Here is a 19,551-nt window from a genome sequence, read left to right on the forward strand (position 1 = left end):
ACCCCCTGTGTCTTCATCATTACTCGGTGTCACAAGGGGTTCTCCACGCCATCTTTGCCCTCCTTGGGTGTGTCCCTTTTGGAGGCATCACTGGGGTGGAGGAAAGTTGAGTGACTTCCACACAATCCCCTGTAGCTTCTTCTCAGTAAGAACTGAGGGGAAGACATTAGAGATCATGAGGCCGAGGGTGGGATGGCATAACCTTCCTGGAGGATCGGGGTTCTGGCCCAGACTCAGTTTTCAGGAAGAGTTTTGTGACTTTGTTTAAGACCTAAGACACTGGCTCAGAGTGCTGTTGAGGTGATTTGCTAAGAGGTTGTGTAAGTGGCTACTCTGGCCTAAAAAGAGGAGAGCCTGCTCACTACTTGGATTCCACAGGGCAAGTCTGACAGGCTGGTGTAGACAAACTGGGAGCACAGGCACGGATTAGAGACTGATTAATTACCTCCAAGCAATTGACAGCAGGAATATGGTCTCCAGGGAAATGGTTTTATTTTTTAAATGAAAAATGATGTGGCAGTTCCACATGGAAGACTTAAGGACTTCTTTCACTGCACAATTTTGCTTTCCAAATACACAAGATTTAAGGATATTATTATCCCATTTCCTTTTGTCTTGTAGTTTGACTTTGCATTTGTTGAGGTTTACCGGGTAAGGAAATTTCAGTTTATGTCAAAGCAGTTGGAAGATGAGGATGGCGATCTCAAGGATCTCGGGAAAAAGGGATTTGGGCACATTTGCAGTGATCATCCAGCCTGCTGCTGCCCTCTTCCTAACAGCACCTGGAACTGTGATGGAGAAATTCTGAACAACTCGGCCATTGAAGTGAGGTGGGTGTCTCCCCTCTGTGTCTGCCTTCCTCCCTTGGTCCGGTCATCAGCAGACACTGGCTGGGTACTTGTGATGAGTAGATGTAGAGTTGGGAGACTCTCTCGAGCCTGCATTTTGCCCCTTGTGTTCACAAGCCCTGGCCCCTCTCTGAGCATCAGCTGCCCCTGTGTTGAGGCTGGACCCACCCCTCCAGCCTCTTTGTTTTAGAAATAAGGGAACAGATTTTGTGCTAGGCTAGAATGGAAGGGCTGAGCAGGACCTTCAGAGACTCATTCAGCAGAGCTGTGATGCAGCTGGAGCTCAGAAAGAGGGTGGGATTGGGCCAGGCCCACTCAGATCCCAGCTCTCTGAGATGAGGCCTGCACCACCCCCCTCCCATGAGCTGACTACATGCGGTCTCCAGACTTAGCATTGGGCACAGGGCTGGACCCGTACAGTCCCTACATCATGATTCATCTCTCTGATGTCTTTGTTCTCAGGGTTCACTGCCAGCTGCTGCAGCTCTTTGCCCGTGGGATTGAGGAGACCCCAACACAGGAAGTCCTCAGCTGAGACACTGTTGCCAGTGGAGGCCTTTTTATTGCAGACCAATTCTGTTAATGCATACACACATTTGAAATTTGGAATTTATTTTTGATAGTTAAATGTTGATTTTAGAAAACTCTCTTTTTTCAACAGTGTCTGTACATCCTGATCAATCATCAGGGGCCCAGGGCATAGGGAGGATGTGGCTGGCGAAGATTTTCATGATGCTGCTGCCCAACTTTCTGAGAGGCCTGATGTGTCATAGGACTAAGCTGCCATGAATCCTGCCCATCAGTCCCACAACATGGAAAGGCCAGAGGTCAGCAGCCTCGTCTACAGATCCCAGTGACAGGGAAGGGCCCCTTGGCCTCATCTCTTCTGAGGTGAGGTTGTGCAGACGGTGAGACTGGAGGCCTTTGTTTTCCTCTCTCCCAGTTCAGGGGTAAGGGGGTTTTCCTTGAGCTTTGCTGCAGTGCAGTAAATTCTGGCCTTGGATGGATCCTAGTACTTAAACAATCATAATTCATGATCCATCTTCAATGTCTCAGCTCTGTCTTTCCACATAGTGTTTTCACGAGGATTATTTCAGCTGATGACAAGTACTCCCAAGGTGTATTGGCAGAAACAGGTCACAGATCACTTGGCTCTTAAAGCAGGAAAACACTAGCAAACTTTCTGTTTTTAAAAAAATACAGCATTTTGGATTCCAAATGTTGGTACTTTGTGTTGATGCAGACCAAGTGATTAAAATAACCTTCATTGTGCTGCTGGAGGAGCACAGTGGAGCAGAAGTGGGACGAAGCTGGTGTTCAGTAAATCAGAAGTTCTTTGTTGAATTGTTTGTTGTTAGTGATATTAACTGCAGAACATGGATGTTGTCACAGATGTGTAATTGTTCTTCTCCAGTGCGGGAGCCTCCATTTGCATTACCTTTGTGTGACAGGCCTGATTGTCAGAGTCTTATCTGCCTTGCTATTTCCATGTATTTATTGGAAGTTCTGTCCTTTTTAACCCCAGTGCTGTGTGTGGTGGGGGTCTCCAGTGTTTGCGTTTTGTGTACAGACCATGATTAATTGTTCATTTACTGCCGAAGCGCTTGGAAGTACAATTATCAGAGGAACCAGATTTTTCAGTGAAGGCATTCCTCCTCAAGTAGCAGCGTAATTACTAAATTGTGTCCTAGATCATTGTTTTATTCTTATTCATAGTTATGAATATGATAAAAATGTATGCAAAGCAGGCTCCTCTAAAATACAACAGGATGAGCTTAGTGAGAATCACTTGCGTGTGTTCTCACAGTGAAATGCTTGATGCAGCTTTTACAAAAGCAGGCTCTTTCCTATACTCCTCTAGAATCCGTAATGGATGGGTTTTTACCTATTCAATTAGGTGTTTAGACATATTGAACGTACATCACATGATATATTTTTAGAATTTACTTAGAGCAATTTAGTCTTCTGAAGCAGACAGCAGCTTGCCTGTTGCATCGGTAGATCCAGCCCTGGGAAGGAAGGAAATGCTCGCAGTTGATTCGTGAAAATACGAAAGTTTCCAGGGTAAAAGAACCCGTCAGGTAGCCCTCGGGCTGGAATCAGATGTCTAGATCCAGACAAACCTCTGCCGTGGTTTCCAGGAATTCTTTAAGCGCTTTCAGCCTGCTATCCTCTAAGATCCCAAGGGCAGGGACCAGGTCTCCTACTTTGGCATTCCCTTCCTTCTGCTCCGATCTTGTCATGCCTGACATGGCAGGCACTCAGGCAGCAGGTGACAGTCTTGGCACGAATGATTGTCGTGTTCATCCTATCCCTGTGTGGGGGATGGCCCCCAGAGTGGTCCTGGCCGGCGTTCCTATTCTTGGTGGGAATTCCCCCCATTCTCAGTGACTGCCTTTAGGGAATGCCAAGTCAAACTGCACTTGAACAAGCCTTTTTTTGTGAATATGGCAGGTCAACCTGCTTTAGGTCTTTCCTTCTGACTCCAAAGGAGTCTCCAAAGGGGGGTGCATTGCCCTGCTCAGAAATCCAAGCCCACTACTGGTCTGCCTTGCCAGTTTTAGGCTAATAGTTTGAACTGCTAATAGAGAAAGCACTTGGTCCAGAGAAGGCCCTGTCCACATTCCCTACTTTGCCACGGTGGCTTCAGTCAATTTGGAACATGACTTCACAAACCCAGACTTTTGTTTAGAAGATTATTAAACTGGACATTCCTCTACTTTCCCTTCTGTCACATTGGAAATTGCAGAATCCTCACTAATGGTTGGTTTATACATTGTCTTGTGGAATCTGAGCCCCTGGCAGTTGGCATCCGGGAAGAGAGCTGTGGTTTTGTCAGCATGGTGGTGGTGACAGCAGTACCTCATCATGTCATGCGTGTGTAGGAAAGGGTCCTTCTGCCTGCGCACGAGTAGCTCCTCCCTTCCTTGGTGGCCAAAGCCAGGCACCCGCTGGGGTCTAACAGACTGGCCTTGGCTCCAGCCTCCCTGCCTGACCTCATCCTCTTCCTGAGGAGCGGCATCCAAGAGGGGGTCAGCTGAGGATAGGTGGGACTGCAGCTGTACTCCTGTTACTTGATGCATTCTGCTTATTTTCATTAAGAAAAGGGCTTTACAGGTTGTGCCCACCTTTATCTGAAAACAATTATGAATTTATTCCTTAAGTACAATCATGTGGAGAAAGAAATTCCTAATGGAAAAACTGAAGTTTAATTTTCTGTCTAATCTTGCTGGTTTCAAGATTAAAAGAGGGTATACTTGATGTATATTGATATATTGAGAGGACTTCAAAAAATAAAGTTATGTTGGACAGAATTTGTCTTTTTTCTTGCTTGTGTTGAAAGCTGCTGTTTGGGGGGAGAACCACATGAGCCTGCCCTCTCCCCCTGAGAGGGATCCTGGAGGTAATGGAGGTGCTCCCCATCCTTTGACATCGAAGGCCTTGGAGCTCATACTAACTGAGCTCTCCTTGTTGTACCAGCTGGACATGGACATTTGTTAGGCATAGGATCCCCTGAACCAATATGGAATGGCTTTCCTAGAGTTTGTTATGAGGGATGGTTCTCTGGGAGGGCCACAAGGAACAGAGAGATTGGGAAATATAGAGGATGTCAAAACAAGATAGTCAGATGAGGATGGAATGGGAGGCATCATGACCTACTTTTCTCTTGGTCCGGTTGGTTCATTTCCTTCTCCTCTCCCGTTTGTCTCGGAAACATTGGAAAAGCTGGAAACAAGCCTTAGGTTAGCAGCCTTCGTCAGCAGGGCCTGGAGAGACTGAGCAGGCCTTTCTTTTCAGGTGGGCTGAGGTTTTCCACCTTTCAGGGCATAGAGTATTGGGTCTGGAGTCCAGAAGACTGAGTCCCCACAAGCAAGCCACTTAACTCCAGTCTGCTTCTGCATCCCCAGCTTTGAAAAGGGGATGAGAACAGCCTCTCCAACACTGTGCCTGGTGTCTCCTGGAGGCATGTCCCTGAAATCCCCATTTACTGAAGGGCTTTGGCAATGCTCACTTATGGCCTACAAAGCTGGTATGAAGCAGGGGTGGCCCATTCATCTCACAGTAAAGGAAGCAGTTCCTGAGATGGTCAGTCCCCCAGAACTCAATTGCATTGCAGGAATTCAGTCTGACTCCTGAGCCCAGGATTCTTTGCACTCATGGGTGGTGATAAGGCTCCAGTGAGCCCTTCATTGAACCCTCCTGGGGAGACTGACAGAGAAAGGCTGGTTTCCCCAAGTGAGGTGAGAGAAGCCACCAGTCTGCAGCTACCTAGTGGGGCTGAGTCATCATTTTTGTCCTGCTCAAGAGGATGTGTAGGCATTTGTGCCAATTGAGATACCAAAACCCAGAAGGGAGAAAGCCTATGTCTGTATCTGAAGAAAGGCCCTTCACTGTTGAGGACTAGCCCTCCTGGCCTGTGACCACAGGATGCCAGCTGTCCCTCACCCCTGTCTCCTGGTTCCAGGGAGTTAAACCTGGCCCTGGGATTCAGGAGACCTGGATTTGAGCCCCACCTCTGCCACCAATTCTGGGTGCTCACACTAGGCTGCCCTTTCCCTCCTTGCTCTTCATCAGCAGAATGGGGGAAGGGGCTATACCAGGTGGTCTCTGAGGTCCTGTTCAGCTGCACATGTAAGATCCATCATCAGTTCAGTGAGGAGGCTGAACTACATGTTAGAGGGGAAAGAACATGGTCCTTGGTATCAGAAAGGGAGCTGAGATGGAACAAATCTCTTCCCTCCTGGAGCTTCATGTCCTGCCTGCTCCATGAAGGGGAGATATTGGGGATGTTTTGTGCTGTGGGAAGGTCTAGCAGGTATTTTAGAGGGAATGCTGAGTCTTGAGAAGGATCACACAGCCAGGAAGGAGTGGGGGTGGAGAGATGGGGCACCACCCATTCTGCCTTACTAAACCTATCTGACCCATTGTCCACAGGATGACCTCCAGCTGGTCAGTTAACAAGCACTGATGAAGCTAATACCATATATCAGGCACTGTGTTGTGTTGGAGGTACAGAAAAGTTGGGGAGAGTCCCTGCTGGCATGGAGCTAACAGGGAGACAACATGCCAACAGTGATAGGCCAGCAAGATACAGGATGTGCAGGAGAAGTTGGAGATAATCAGCAGGGGAGAGGTGCTAGCTTGGGTGGAATTCTGGCTGGGATTTCAAGGAAGCCAGGGAATCAGAGACAGAGGGAAGGGGAGAGCTCCAGACACCTGAGACAGTGACAGTGCCCCCTAGCGTCAGGAAGCCTAGCATCACTGGACCCCAGAGGAGGGTGGGGTGCAGAGACTGCCGTGGAGGGCTTTGGATACCATAGGAGTTGATAGTGGATCTTAAAGATGAGAGTGAGCTGATAGTTTATTTTATGGGGTGTGTGTGTGTGTGTGTGTGTGTGTGACATGATCAGGCCTCCCTTTGGTGTCTGACTGCAGAGACTGGACTGGAGTGGGGACACCTGAGGTGCCCAGACCCCCTCCCCCCCGCCAGTGACCACCTCTGAGGGCGGTGGTGGAAGTGTATTGTCTCCCTGAATCTTTTCCTCAATCACTTCATTGTAGAATCACATAAGTCTGTTGGCTTGTACTAGGGACCATCTGTATGCCCAGTTCAGGGCTAGGTGACACATAAGGAAGAGAGTAGAATTCTCCTGTGTTCTAGCAGAGGGTTTGGAAGCCATGAGTGGACATTACAGGGAGGCTGGCTGTGGCTCAATGTATGGAAGAATTTCTTAATGAGAAAAACTATAGGATATAGAATAATAGAAGAGGATTTCTTGTATAGGGAGTGAGTTCCCTGTCACTGGAGGTCTTTAAATACAGGTTAGATGAGCATTTGCCAGGGATATTATAGAAGGGAACTCCACTTGGGGGCCTTCTTGGTCTCTACCAGCTCTGAGATGCTATGATTTGTAGCTATATAAATGCCTCAGTATAGTCGACAAGATGGGAGACACCTCAGAGATGGGAAAGGGAATTGTTTGAGGAGTTTCCTTTTTTAAAAAATTGGTTTTTATTATCTTTTGTTTTCACATAACCCTTCCTTTTCACACCCTCTATCCCTCCCACCCCACAAACCATCCCTTATAAGAATTTTTTATAAAGATTTATAAAAATTTAATAAAGATATTTTTTATAAAAAGACGAAACAATTCAACAAGACAACGTATTTAGTACTTTGGAATATGCTGGAAAAATACATTGATAAAATAGAGTAGATACATCCCCCCCAATCTCTGGAAAAGAACAGAGGGAACTGTTTTCTCATATCTCTTCTTTGGAACCAAGCTTATTCTTGTAATTTTGCAAAGCTCATTGTTGTGAGATGGTGGTTTTCTCTATTTCTATCGCTACAGTCGGGTACATTATTTTCCTGGTTTTGCTGAATTTTGTATCATTTGTCATTAGTTTATATCATGTAAATCTTTTGATAATTTTCCACATTTGACCGATTGGGCAGAAATTTCCTTTTTAACAAGAACTAAAGCAACATTTTCATGGTCTGAGATCTTGGCTTTGGAAGGGATAAATTCCCTGTTTTTATTGTGTAGGAAATATCTCCATCTTCAGGGAGGTTTGCATTGAATGGAGAGAGTTATTGATGTAATGTTACCTACTGACTTAGTAGTCAGTTGCATTCATCACATTTTTACCAGAGAGAGTCCTCCTGTTAGCGTGGTCCTTTGCTTCTCACATTTGTAAACACTGTCAGAAAACTGTCCTTGGTGAGAAAGTCAAATGGAGGAACATAGGTGTGGAAGGTTGCCAGCATAGGTCACTGTTTTGGTTAGTGGGGTTTATCTGTTTTGGGGGTTGTTGTGGGGTTTTTTGTTTTTGTTTTTCTCCCATGAACAGAAAGGCAAAGGGGAGTTATTGGGAAACGATTTTAGTGGGGATAAAAGCAGCATCAATAAATCTTTGAAGAAAAAGACGTCACAGATGTGTTTGTCTGCACGCATAGTGCCCAAATTGTGAAATACACTAAGCCAAGAAACCCATTAATATATGGGTCTTGGACAAGTGCTCCACATGCACGTTATGGTTTGCTACCTAAGTTCCTGCTCAGGACAAGGCACCATCAGTGAGAGAACATGGACTGAGAATCTGCAGCATCAAAGGCTCTAGGTTGTCTTGGTGATACAAAAGCAAACCCAGCCATTCCTGCCCCCTCGGAGGAGGATGTGTTCCCAAAGTGGTCACTTGAGAAGGGAGAGAGGAGCAAAGGCTTTCCAGAGGAGGGAGACACAAAAACCTTCTCTTTGGAGGGCTTCAGGCAGAGTCTGGATGACCACTTGTAATTGCCCCCTTTCAGCTCTGAGATTCTGTGGTTACAGAAGGATTTCACAGCGTAGTTAAAGATGAAATGAACTGGACTGAAGTGAATTGACTGGCGTGACTCTATAGGGAAATGAATTGAATGGAACCCATTGATGAGAATGCAAAAAGATTCACAAGAATAGGGCTGTCGTGGGACAATGGGATTAGCCCCTGTGTGTTTGGCCCTAGAAGGCAGAAATGGTAACAATGGACAGGCACAAAAGGGCTTAATTGAGAGGAATGAAAGTGAATGAAGTGAGTGGCCCGGCTCAGTAGGACCACTCTCCCAAGGGTGCAGTAGTGAAGAGGAGGTTTGGGACAGCTCACGACCGAGTTGGAAGGCAAACCCTCTGACACAGGAGAAGCTAGATCCAATTCTTTCAAAACCTCTTCCAGAATTCTTTACTAAAGGAGAGATAGAATGCATTATGAAATGCAAAATGGATAACTTTGAGTACATTAAACTGAGAAGTTTTTGCACAACCAAACCCAATGCAACCAAAATCCGGAGGGATGTAGTAAATTGGGAAAAAATTTTCACAGCTAAGCTCGGGGATAAAGGCCTCATTTCTAGAATATATAGAGAACTGACCCAAATGTATAATCATACAAGTCATTCCCCAATTGATAAATGGTCAAAGGATATGAACAGGCAATTTTCAGAGGAAGAAATTAAAGCTATCTATAATCATATGAAAAAATGCTCTAAATCACTATTGGTTAGAGAGATGCAAATCAAAACAACTCTGAGGTACCACATCACACCTATAAGATTGGCAAACATGACAGAACAAGAAAATGATAAATGCTGGAGAGGATGTGGGAGAGTTGGAACACTAATTCATTGTTGGTGGAGCTGTGAGCGCATCCAACCATTCTGGAGAGCAATTTGGAACTATGCCCAAAGGGCTACAAAAATGTGCATACCCTTTGACCCAGCAATATCGCTACTAGGACTATATCCCCAAGAGATCATAAAAATGGGAAAGGGTCCCACATGTACAAAAATATTTATAGCAGCACTCTATGTAGTTGCCAAAAACTGGAAGTCAAGGGGATGTCCATCAATTGGGGAATGGCTGAATAAATTATGGTATATGAATGTAATGGAGTACTATTGTGCCATAAGAAATGATGAACAAGAAGACTTCAGAGAGGCCTGGAAGGACTTACATGACCTGATGCTGAGTGAAAGGAGCAGAACCAGGAGAACTTTATGCACAGCAACAACCACAGTGTGTGAGAGCTTTTTCTGGTAGACTTAGATTTTTGTAATAACACAAGAACTTCTGAAAAAAAAAAAAAATCCCAATGGTGGACCTCAAGGCAAAATGCCTTCCACACTCAGAGAGAGAAATATGGAAGTCACTCACATAATGTAGCAGATCATGTTTGTGTATGTGTATGTGTTTGTGTATCATGTTCTGATTTGTTATACGATTTCTTTCATTTATCTTAGTCTGACTACATAGCATGACTATAGTGAAAATATACTCAATAGGAAAGTATATGTAGAATCTATACAGAATTGTATGCAGTCGTGGGGAGGGAGGGAGGTAGTGGGGGGTGGGTGGGGAGGGATAAAATCGCAATTGTATGGCAGTGATTGTTAAACATTAAAAAAATAAAAAAATATTAAAAAAAAAAAAAAAAAAAAAAAAAAAACCTCTTCCAGCGCTGAATTCTGATCCTATAACACCGTAAAATGCCCTGGACAAAGGAGCTTATGCAGGTGATGGGGGCTGGGGGGTGGGGGGGAGAAATGGTTGTTCTGTTTTCATTTTTGTTATTCCAAACTAGGAAAAACACCAACAAACATAAACATTTCCACATTAGGAAAAGGATTGCTTATGACGCCAGAAATTTTATTTCCTGCAGCTTGTTGTTTCTTTAAAGGTATGTAGTCAATTCATTACGCTGAATGAATGAATGAAGAAACTTTGTGCCAGGGACTGTGCGGAGTGCTGAGGAACAAATAGGTTAAAAAAATGACAGTTCCTGCTCTCACAGGCCTCACTACCTTCTCACAGGGAAGACAAGACATCTGGGGGCTGGGGGCCAATGAAGGGTCCTTGGGTTTTTGGGTGAAGTTAGAAGGCAGCTGGGGAGAGCAGCCAGGAGTGTGCTGATATGATTGGGGATGGAGGGTCTGGTGTCTAGGGACAGGCAGTAGATTCATTGGCCTAAGTGGGCTGGTTTTAATCCCTGTTAGGCGGGGCTAAGCTCCTAGGGTAGGAGCTCTAAAGGTGAGTGTGCTAAACCTTGCTTGGATTCTGGAAGGCCAAGGAGAGATCTGGTGTCAAGGGAGAGAAGAGCAAAGTGCTAGGGGCAGGCCTATGGTGGAAGGGCCACGGGAGGCCTGAGTCACTGCTTCACGTCCTCTCCCCTTCGTCCCCTTCCATGCCCCTTGGCCCTGTTAGACGAATCTCTGTGTTGGGCTACACTGAGTCCTTTGCTTCTCCTGAGTAAGGATGTGGCAGCCTGCATCCTCATTGGTCGTGGTCATTCATTGCCCTGTTGTGAGGACATTGTTAGCCCTGTTTTAGAGGAGGAAACCGCCTGGTAAGAGGTGCAGTGACCTACCCACAGTCATTCAACGAGTGTAGGAGTGAGGACATACTCTCTCTTCCCATTGCACCCACTGCCTCCAGTAATGGAGAGCAGAATGAAGAAATCTCTTAGGAATGGGGGACTCTATCCTTGGCCATCCATCTTGGGACCCCCTGGTCAATCAGCTCTGCCGCACAGCCCTCCAGGGAGCCAGCCAGATTGGTTAGCCAGGACAGAGCAGCCTAATTGTTTCCCCTCTCATTTCTCCCTGTTTCTCTCCAGACTGTCTGATATCTCATTCTTTTCCTTCATCTTAAATCATGGCTGTACATTAAGCAGATGTCTTTGTTGAACTGTCCACAACGATTCCTAAATCTCCCGAAGTTACAGCTAATTCTGAAGAATTCAGAGAAGAATTGGCCCAGACTTCCTCAGCCTTGAAGCCCATTCGTTGTGAGTAAGCGTAATGACGGCAGTCACTCCATCTGTCAGCCTGCCCCTCCAGCACCACCCTGTTACGGAGGTGACCCGGGACCTCTGAAGGCTCTGCCAGCCCAAGTCTCACAAAGGTCCTTCAGCAAGGAACAGAACTGTGTGTGGGGGCTGGAGCTGACCTGATGAAATTCACTGTCCGTCTTCAAATGATCTGTCTCAGGAGAATGCTCCCTCTGTCCACATGCAGGTCACCAACACAGAGGCCCACATCCTCGAGGCCTGCCCTCACGGAACCCACACTCTGGTGGGGTCACAGCAGAGTCATGGAGAACTATAACGTGAAGCTTCACATGGAAAGGACATGTGATGAGCCCAGAAGGATGAAGCCATCCAGCCCGCTGCCACAGTGCTCAGCAATGGGCTGAGGGATCTCACCAGGACCCACAGGCACCCCAGATATTTAGGGTCCTTCTCCCTCCAGTCCTCAGCGCTGTGGGGTTGCAGCCATCCCCCACCCCTGCTCGAGGCTCCGAAATCAAGCTGCTGACCTGTCCTCTCTGTTTACGCAATTCCATTGTTGTTTTAGGCCCTCACCTCCTCCCCAGATTATTCCAAGAGCCCCTTCACTGGTCTTGATGCTTCCAGTCTCTGCCCACAAAAGCCATCTTCCTTAAATGCAGCTCTGCCATCCCCTGTTCTCAGGGCCCTCTTGACTCTGACTGCCTCTGACGTTATAAGCTTCCTTCTAACTCTACCATCTTATTGTTTTCTGGAAGGTTCTCTCTATTGAGTATTACAGAGTAATCCCTCCATTAGAGACCCAGAGACAGGATGCTGGAGGCAGAACGTCGCAGTGGAGAGGAGGATGCTGATTTGCTATTTACTACCTGGGTTGCTCTGTTTCCTCGTCTGTAAAATGACTGTGTATGCCTCTGTGTGTGTGTGTGTGTGTGCATGTGTGCGTGTGTGCGTGTGTGTGCGGGAGCCTTCTGTGCACTGAATCTGTTCCTTCCCCTGTCTGTGCCTCAGTTTTCTTTTCTGAGTCGAGGGACATGGAGGAGAGAAGCCCCATTCCCCTCCCCTCTGGTGGGAGTCCTGGTGGTAGCTGGAAGTGTTCCAGAACACCCTCTGCTGAGACGCAGCTCGGGTCTCTGCCCGGTCCTCGTGGGCTGCCTCTCCCAGATAGAGGAAGGGGTCTGGGCTGCACAGATTCTTCAGGAGTGGGTCTCGATTCCAGAGCGGGGACGCTTTCCCCCTACGAGGGGCTGCTTCTCTGTCCGGGCTCAGCTGCTGCAGCAGGGGTAGGAGGGCTCCCTTTCTGTCAGGAGCCCAGGACCGAATCCCAGGACCCTCTGATTTCAGGGCTGGGAGGGACCCAAGAAATCCTCAGTTAAGAAGGTAGCCCTCACTGATCCCTCCGACCCGGCACCTCAAATCTCCGGGTCCGAGGAAAGGAAAGGCCTGAGGGTGCCTGATCACGCCCGACCGTCTTTGTAATCCTGTGGGTTGTATTTGGTGCATCAAAGGCTCGATTCTGAGAGTCCAAGAGCTTCCCCGTAATTTTTTATTTATATACGACTCGCCGGAGTCCTCACAATGGCCCTGGAGAGTCCGTGCTGTTGTTAGGATCCTCTTTTACAGACGGGGAACGGGCTTAAGTGACTCGATTACAATTAGTGCCTGGGGTTGAATTCGAACTCAGGTCTTCCTGACTCCAGACCGCTGCACCACCCGTCTAGGATGAGCACAGACGCCGAAGTCGTCATCTCCTCCAGCTGACCAAGGGACAAAGTGGGGTTCCAGTTGACTGATGAGAGAGATTGGCGTTTGGGGTTACTTTTGAGCACACGTCAGACCACGGCTCCTGCCGCCCATCCGTCCTGGGGAGCAGTGGAACTGGAGCCTTGAGGGGTGGGGGTGCAGGGGTGAGGAGCAGGGTAGTCCCAGGTACTTCTCCCCCCACCCTAACCCCAGCTGGGCCTGGGCCCCCAGGAACTGCAGGGTGCGGGGGAACAAGTTCTTAGTGGTCACTGTTGGCACAGAGGACCCCATTCGGGCCAGGCCCACTCTGCGTACTCCTCCGAGTACCTGGGGCCCCTCTCCAGTCCCCCAGGGAGCCCTGGTTAGGAGAGGAACAGCCCCAGCTTGGGTTTGTACCCCTCTTCCCCCATTTCCTGGCTGTTAATGCAGTCAATGACTGCTCCCTGATGGGGGGAATAAATGAAGAAGGAGCCTGCCTTAGGACTTGCCCTCCAAGCCCCTGCTGGGCACTCGGGCGGTCAAGGTGGGGGTGCTGCAGCATCATCAGGCACATGAGAGTCTTGATGGGATGGATGCAGGCAGGCCCACATGGTGACTTCTGCGTCTTAAAGCCCGGACGGAGCCGGGGGGCCCAGGCAGTCCCCAAGCAGCCGCAGGGCGGAGCACGGAAACCTCGAGGTGACAGGGTGGGAAGAACGCTGGACTTGGAGTTCGGATGCCCGCTCCGACGTTAGCTGCGTCTGGGCCTCAGTCTCCTCATTCATAAAACGAGCGCAAGACAGCGCCTCTTCCCTCCCAGGGCTACCTGGGCTGAGGTGAGAGATGCAAGACGCTGGGCGGGTCCTGAGCCTTGGAGGTGCTGGCAGACCCCTGGGCCAGCCTGGAGTCGGGGCCGAGCACCACCTGGTGACCATGACTGAGACTGCAGCCTAGGCGGCCTTAGCGGACCAAGCCTCCCTGGGGCACCTCCCTGTTAGAGGGCAGGAGGCGACCCGGGTAGCTAACGATGCGCCGAGCCCCTCAAGTTTCTGTCCTTGGGACAGAAGCAGCGGGGGTCCTGGACCCGCTCAGAGGCCGGGGGCAGCCGCCTCCCTAGCTGTAAAAGGGGGTCCTCGTGCCAGCTCATCAGGAGGCTGCCGGCGGGGGTCCTGGACCCGCTCAGAGGCCGGGGGCAGCCGCCTCCCTAGCTGTAAAAGGGGGTCCTCGTGCCAGCTCATCAGGAGGCTGCCGGCGGGGGTCCTGGACCCCCTCAGAGGCCGGGGGCAGCCGCCTCCCTAGCTGTAAAAGGGGGTCCTCGTGCCAGCTCATCAGGAGGCTGCCGGCGGGGGTCCTGGACCCCCTCAGAGGCCGGGGGCAGCCGCCTCCCTAGCTGTAAAAGGGGGTCCTCGTGCCAGCTCATCAGGAGGCTGCCGGCGGGGGTCCTGGACCCCCTCAGAGGCCGGGGGCAGCCGCCTCCCTAGCTGTAAAAGGGGGTCCTCGTGCCAGCTCATCAGGAGGCTGCCGGCGGGGGTCCTGGACCCCCTCAGAGGCCGGGGGCAGCCGCCTCCCTAGCTGTAAAAGGGGGTCCTCGTGCCAGCTCATCAGGAGGCTGCCGGCGGGGGTCCTGGACCCCCTCAGAGGCCCGGGGGCAGCCGCCTCCCTAGCTGTAATTCTAGTCAAGTCACCTCACCTCTGACTCAGGGTCCACAACTGTAAAATAGAGGGTTTCTTCAGAGATCAGATTGTAAAGTGCCTGGAGCGTAGAAGGCCCTTAATAAGCGTTGTTGACTGACTATAAACACTGATCTCTGGTCTCACCCGGGCATTTCTAGGTCAAAGCGTATGTCAAATTCAGCGACTTTTCTCATCTAATTCCAAATCGTTTCCCCTCATTCACAGCTTCACCAGCAGGGTATGAATACCCTCCAACATTGTCCCTTTGCATCGTTTGTCATTTCTGCCAGCTCCGTGGGTGAGAGGCTTTGCATTTCTCTCACAATTTATGATTTGGAGCATTCTTTCCGGGAGCTGTTTTGATGGTTTCCAGTCCTGCTTGTGAGAACTGTTCCCTCGTTTTCTCTGACTATTGAGGAATGGGGCATGACCCTTTTTCCTATTTCACGGTTCCCTGGGCAGGATCTGGGCTGTCCATCTGCCGCCCGGCTCTCCATCCACGGACTGCTCACCTCCTCCCCTCTGGTTCACTTTCCCAGCCCTCCCTCCCCTCCCACCAGCACGTTTGGGGTCACTTACAACCTTGTTTCCTTCAGAGACCATTTTGTTTCAAGCCGTGTAACAGAACAGAATCGTATCCAGAACAAATGTTCGAGTTAGGGGGAGGGGGAGCTCTGCTGGGGAGCACTTTGGGATCATTAAGAGCCAAGCACTTTCCTGGGGCAAGCCAGCTGGCTCTCCTCCGCCTTTTGAATCTGAGACCCAGCTGAGGGGCCATCTGCGGTTCCTGTCCCAGCTCTGTGTCCTGACGGACTCCTCAGCTCCATGGCGTAATGGGGACAAAACCATCATTTTCCATCCATCTCTCCTCTTCTCTATGAATTAGGACAAATGTGGTGTGCTGGAAAGGGTATTGGGCTCAGGGGACCAGGTTCCAATTCTGACACTACCATGAGTGTGAGGTGGACAAGTCACTTTGCTTCCCCTGGGCCCCCATTTTCAACATGTAAAATGGGAGAAAAGGGGTGTTGTTGGTTGTCTGAAATAATTCAGCGATGGTTGCGCTGATCTCACTCCAGTCCTCCCCGACTGAGGACTCGGAGTGTTCTGGAATCTGAGACCATCCACATTCAGGGATCAAACACCGACCTCCTTGTCTGTAGAGAACACGTCTCCTATTCAGAGCATCCTCCAGGATGGGGTGAACAAATGAGAAGCAGGCCCCCTCGCTGCCTGAGGGTCTTTGAACAATGTTGGGCCTCCGTTGCATCTACTGATGACAGTAAGGTGCTAGGGCCTTTCATCCACATGAAGCTTGTTAAACATAGGGTGCTTCTGGGGCCGGCTCTGCGCTGGTGAACCTTGGCACACTCTGGTCTCCCAAGAATGGAAGTTGCGGGTATTCCAGGAAGGGTGGTCTCTGCCTCATGGGCCAACTTGCCCCACAGAAGATATAAAGATAAACAGAATGATCCAGCCAGTGTATGCTGGGAAAGGGACATGGCCAGGCAAGGCCTGTGATAAGGCTGTCCAGGAGGCCCCTGTCAAGGCCCTCTGTGCCCAAGACCTTGGGAACATACAGCCCAGCCCAACGCCCAAGCCTCAGCTTGGGCTCAGCTAAAGACAGGCACATGGGGGAGAGTCAACTAATCAGGAAATGAAGTCACCAGGCCCCAGTATGGAAATATGGACAGTTTCACACTCAGGCAGAGGCTGGGCTTCTCTCTGCTGCCTCAAATAGCCTTTGAATGGATGGAGGCTGGTGCCTGCCTTGCTCCTCCTCCCACAACGTCCTGCCTTCCTGACTGTCCTAATGCGGGGTGACTCAGAGGAAGCCCAGAATCTCTCTGGGCTGCACCTTCTTCATTGGCAAAATGAGAGTGTTGGACTAAAGCTTGTCTGATTAGATCTTTTCCATCTCTCAGTCCCATCATCATCTTATGATTCAACTTCAGAGTTTCTTGTGAGGTCATTAGCAAATTTCTGTTCCAAATAGGACAGCTTCATGTGTGACACAATTAGAGTTATTAAAAAAAATGACCCTCCCATCTAGGCTAATGCTCCCTGGGGAATCTGTCCTCTACCCAGTCTTCCCCCTCCCAGATGAACCTTTCTTGCCAACCACCCCATCTGAAGGGTTGCCCTTGCTTGCCCTCTAGCGGCAAGTCAGTCCTCTCTCCTGCTTTCCAAGCTAATGGGGCTCATTAAATATTGGTGTTATCTATTTGAATGTTAGGTCAATTAAAAAAATATTTAGATATCAATACAAGAACAGGTTGCAGGTGGAGATTTTGGTCATAGACTGGCTTCCTTGGGAGAGCTGTTGTCACTGGCAAATTGAGGTGTCAGACTTCATATTCTCAGGATATTAAGATATTAGGGTACTGGGGAGAGGAGTTTTTTAAAATTGAAAAATCTAATTGAACAGATTCCAAGTAAAATGAGCATTTCTGTAGACACAGTGGAATAGAAAAGAGGATTATACACAAAATGGAAATTCTCCATTATATACAGCTTGCTGTTCTTTTATGATGTATAATAAATTCATCATGTAACTTTCTAAGTTGTCGACCTTGTCTCTGATTCTTTTTGTCCTTTCTGTTCTTCTGTGAATTTTATAAAAAGTGAGTCAATGGTACTGTTTTTTCCCTTCCTTCCTCCTCTTAATTTCTTTCTTTCTACCTCCCTTCTTCTTCTTTCCTTCCTTCCATCTTTGCATCCTTCTCTCTCTCTCCATCCTTCCCTCCCCATCCCTCCCTATTTCTGGCTCTCTTTTCCTTCTCACTTTCTCAAATGGAAGAAAAAGGAAACAGAAAACCCTTGTAACAAATAGGTATAGTCAAGCAGAAAAATGCCCACCATGGCCATGTCCATAAAGGTCTGCCTCATTCTGTGTCTGGAGGGTCACTCCTTCCATCGTGAGTCCCTTGGCATTGTGCTTGGTCTCTGCATTGACCAGACTTCTCGAGCTTGTCTTTCTGGTTCAAATGTTATAGTGCCTGTTGCTTTCCCGGTTCTGTTGCCTTTCTCTGCATCTGTTCATATGCATTCTCCCAGGTTTCTCTGCAGCCAACCTTCCATCAGTTCTCACAGAACAAGAACATTCCATTCATTTGAGGGAGGACTTTTAAGCCACTCTGCTTTGCCTTCCTGTTGGCAATCACTTTATAACTCTGTTTGACATTAATCTGCAGATGGTATCATTTTATCTCTTTCTTCCCTGGACCCCAGTGATTCCTCTGTGCCTTTCTGCATCCTTTCTTTAGATGACTGGTGTGAGAAAGGATAGCTTGAGGGAAACCATTGAGCTCTTCAGGGTCCAGTTCAGGAGAAGGAAGTCATGTACATGGATAGGACACTGGCCTAGAAGCTCCTTGAGGGCAGGACTGTCTCATTTTTATCTTTGTGTCCCCGGGGTTTGGTCTAGCCCTTGACATAATTGTTAAGTGCTTAATGAAGACTTTTTCATTCATTTCTTTGTATTACATGAAATGCATACACATTCATACATAAGCCATAAACGTTTGTAAAACAGAGAATCCTAGATCTTCCAGGGAGGGGACTTAAAAGTCACTTAAACAGATAGCCTAATTTTAAAGAGATGGAAACTGAGACCCAGACAACACAAGATTCTTATATGGCTAGTAAGCTGAGAGCCAGGATTGTGACTCCAGATTCTGAGGAAGGAAGCAGCTTGCCTAAGGTCACCCAGACCTAAGTTCACCCAATCCTAAGTGACAAGCCTGAAAAATGAACCCCAGGTAGACTGGGTTCTGTCCAGCACAGCCCCCAAGCATCCGAGCCTGAAGAAGAGGCTAGCTGGAGCCAGAGGAGCTCTCTGTTCCCTCTCTGACGCCTGGGAAGTCCCGCCAGTCCTGCCCACCTGCCTCCCTATTCATACATCTACCAAGACGGTGACCTCTTTGTCCCTACCATTAGGAATGTATCAGGCTGCAATTAGCACCGACATCTGGCCAATTAAGGGAAAATGAAGAATTAATTAGTTCTAGATTTTGACTGCATGGCCACCTTGCACTGAGTGCTGTTCCTGGTAAACATTTGCTCTGTGTCCTTCTGGGGGCAAAAATGTGATCGCTGTGATTTCTATGATGGTCGTTAGATGCCACTTCCCAGTGGGATTGTTCAGAGCCTTTTCATGTATGTTATCCTAGTCCCAGGAAAGAGGAGGGGGACATAAAAATGCCCTGGAATGGGAGCCAGAAGTCCTGGGTGGTTGTGTGACCTTGAGAAGGTCATTTCCTCCTGGCAGCCTCATTTTCTCCACATACAAAATGAAGAGGTTGACTCTAAAGCAATCGAAGGAAGAGGAAAAGGATCCGTAAAGACAGAAATACCAACAGTGGCTCTTTTTTGGTCACAGTACCTGTTAGAAGAGGGGCTGCTCATCCGCTGGGGAGTGAATGAGGCCCGAGCCAGGACAGGACGAAGTGTCAGGGGACATCCAGACAGTGGGGGGCCACTCGGGCCCTCTTGTCCTCCCCATGGCGGGAGAGGCTTGTCCGGAGACCTGGAGGGGTGATGGAGGCAGGGGTGGGAGGAGGGAGAGGCAGCAGCCCTGCTGGGGTAGAGGGAAGATGCGGGTGGTCAGTGGGTCTCTGCCTGAGGCTGTGACCCACAAGTGACACCAGCTGTCATTAGGGGGCCTGAGGCCCCAGCTGCTCTCAATGTGACCTAGAAAAATACCAGTTGAGTTCCTCATCTGATGGGGGGGAAGTGAAAAGAGGCCTGGCTGTGTATTAATTTTGCCCTTCGAAGGGTCGTCATGACTTGTGGGAATGACTTGTGATTGTGCTCCCAATGAGAGACACACAGAGACACAGGGGTGGGGGACAGAGACAGAAGGGGAGATAGAAGAGAGGAGAGACAGAGGGGCAGAGGCAGAGGAGAGAGAAGGGAAGGAGGAAGAGCCACACCACTGGCCTGGGGTCACCCTCATGCCTCTCACAGAGGGATGTGAGGACATGCA

General features: G+C 48.9%; 1 protein-coding gene across 2 annotated transcripts in view; it reads left to right on the forward strand.

Annotated features, from left to right (window-relative positions):
• Positions 1-4,162, forward strand: part of CERK (ceramide kinase) — a 56,196-nt gene extending 52,034 nt beyond the window's left edge. For both annotated transcript variants that reach the window (XM_072596565.1, XM_072596566.1), the window contains exons 12-13: positions 622-830; positions 1,311-4,162. In XM_072596565.1, coding sequence (XP_072452666.1) covers positions 622-830; positions 1,311-1,383 — 282 coding nt within the window. In that variant the 3' untranslated portion in view covers positions 1,384-4,162. The remainder of the gene's footprint in view (positions 1-621; positions 831-1,310) is intronic.
• Positions 4,163-19,551: the final 15,389 nt, after the last annotated feature.

This window comes from Notamacropus eugenii, chromosome 3, assembly GCF_028372415.1.
Source record: "Notamacropus eugenii isolate mMacEug1 chromosome 3, mMacEug1.pri_v2, whole genome shotgun sequence".
Lineage (NCBI taxonomy): Eukaryota > Metazoa > Chordata > Mammalia > Diprotodontia > Macropodidae > Notamacropus > Notamacropus eugenii.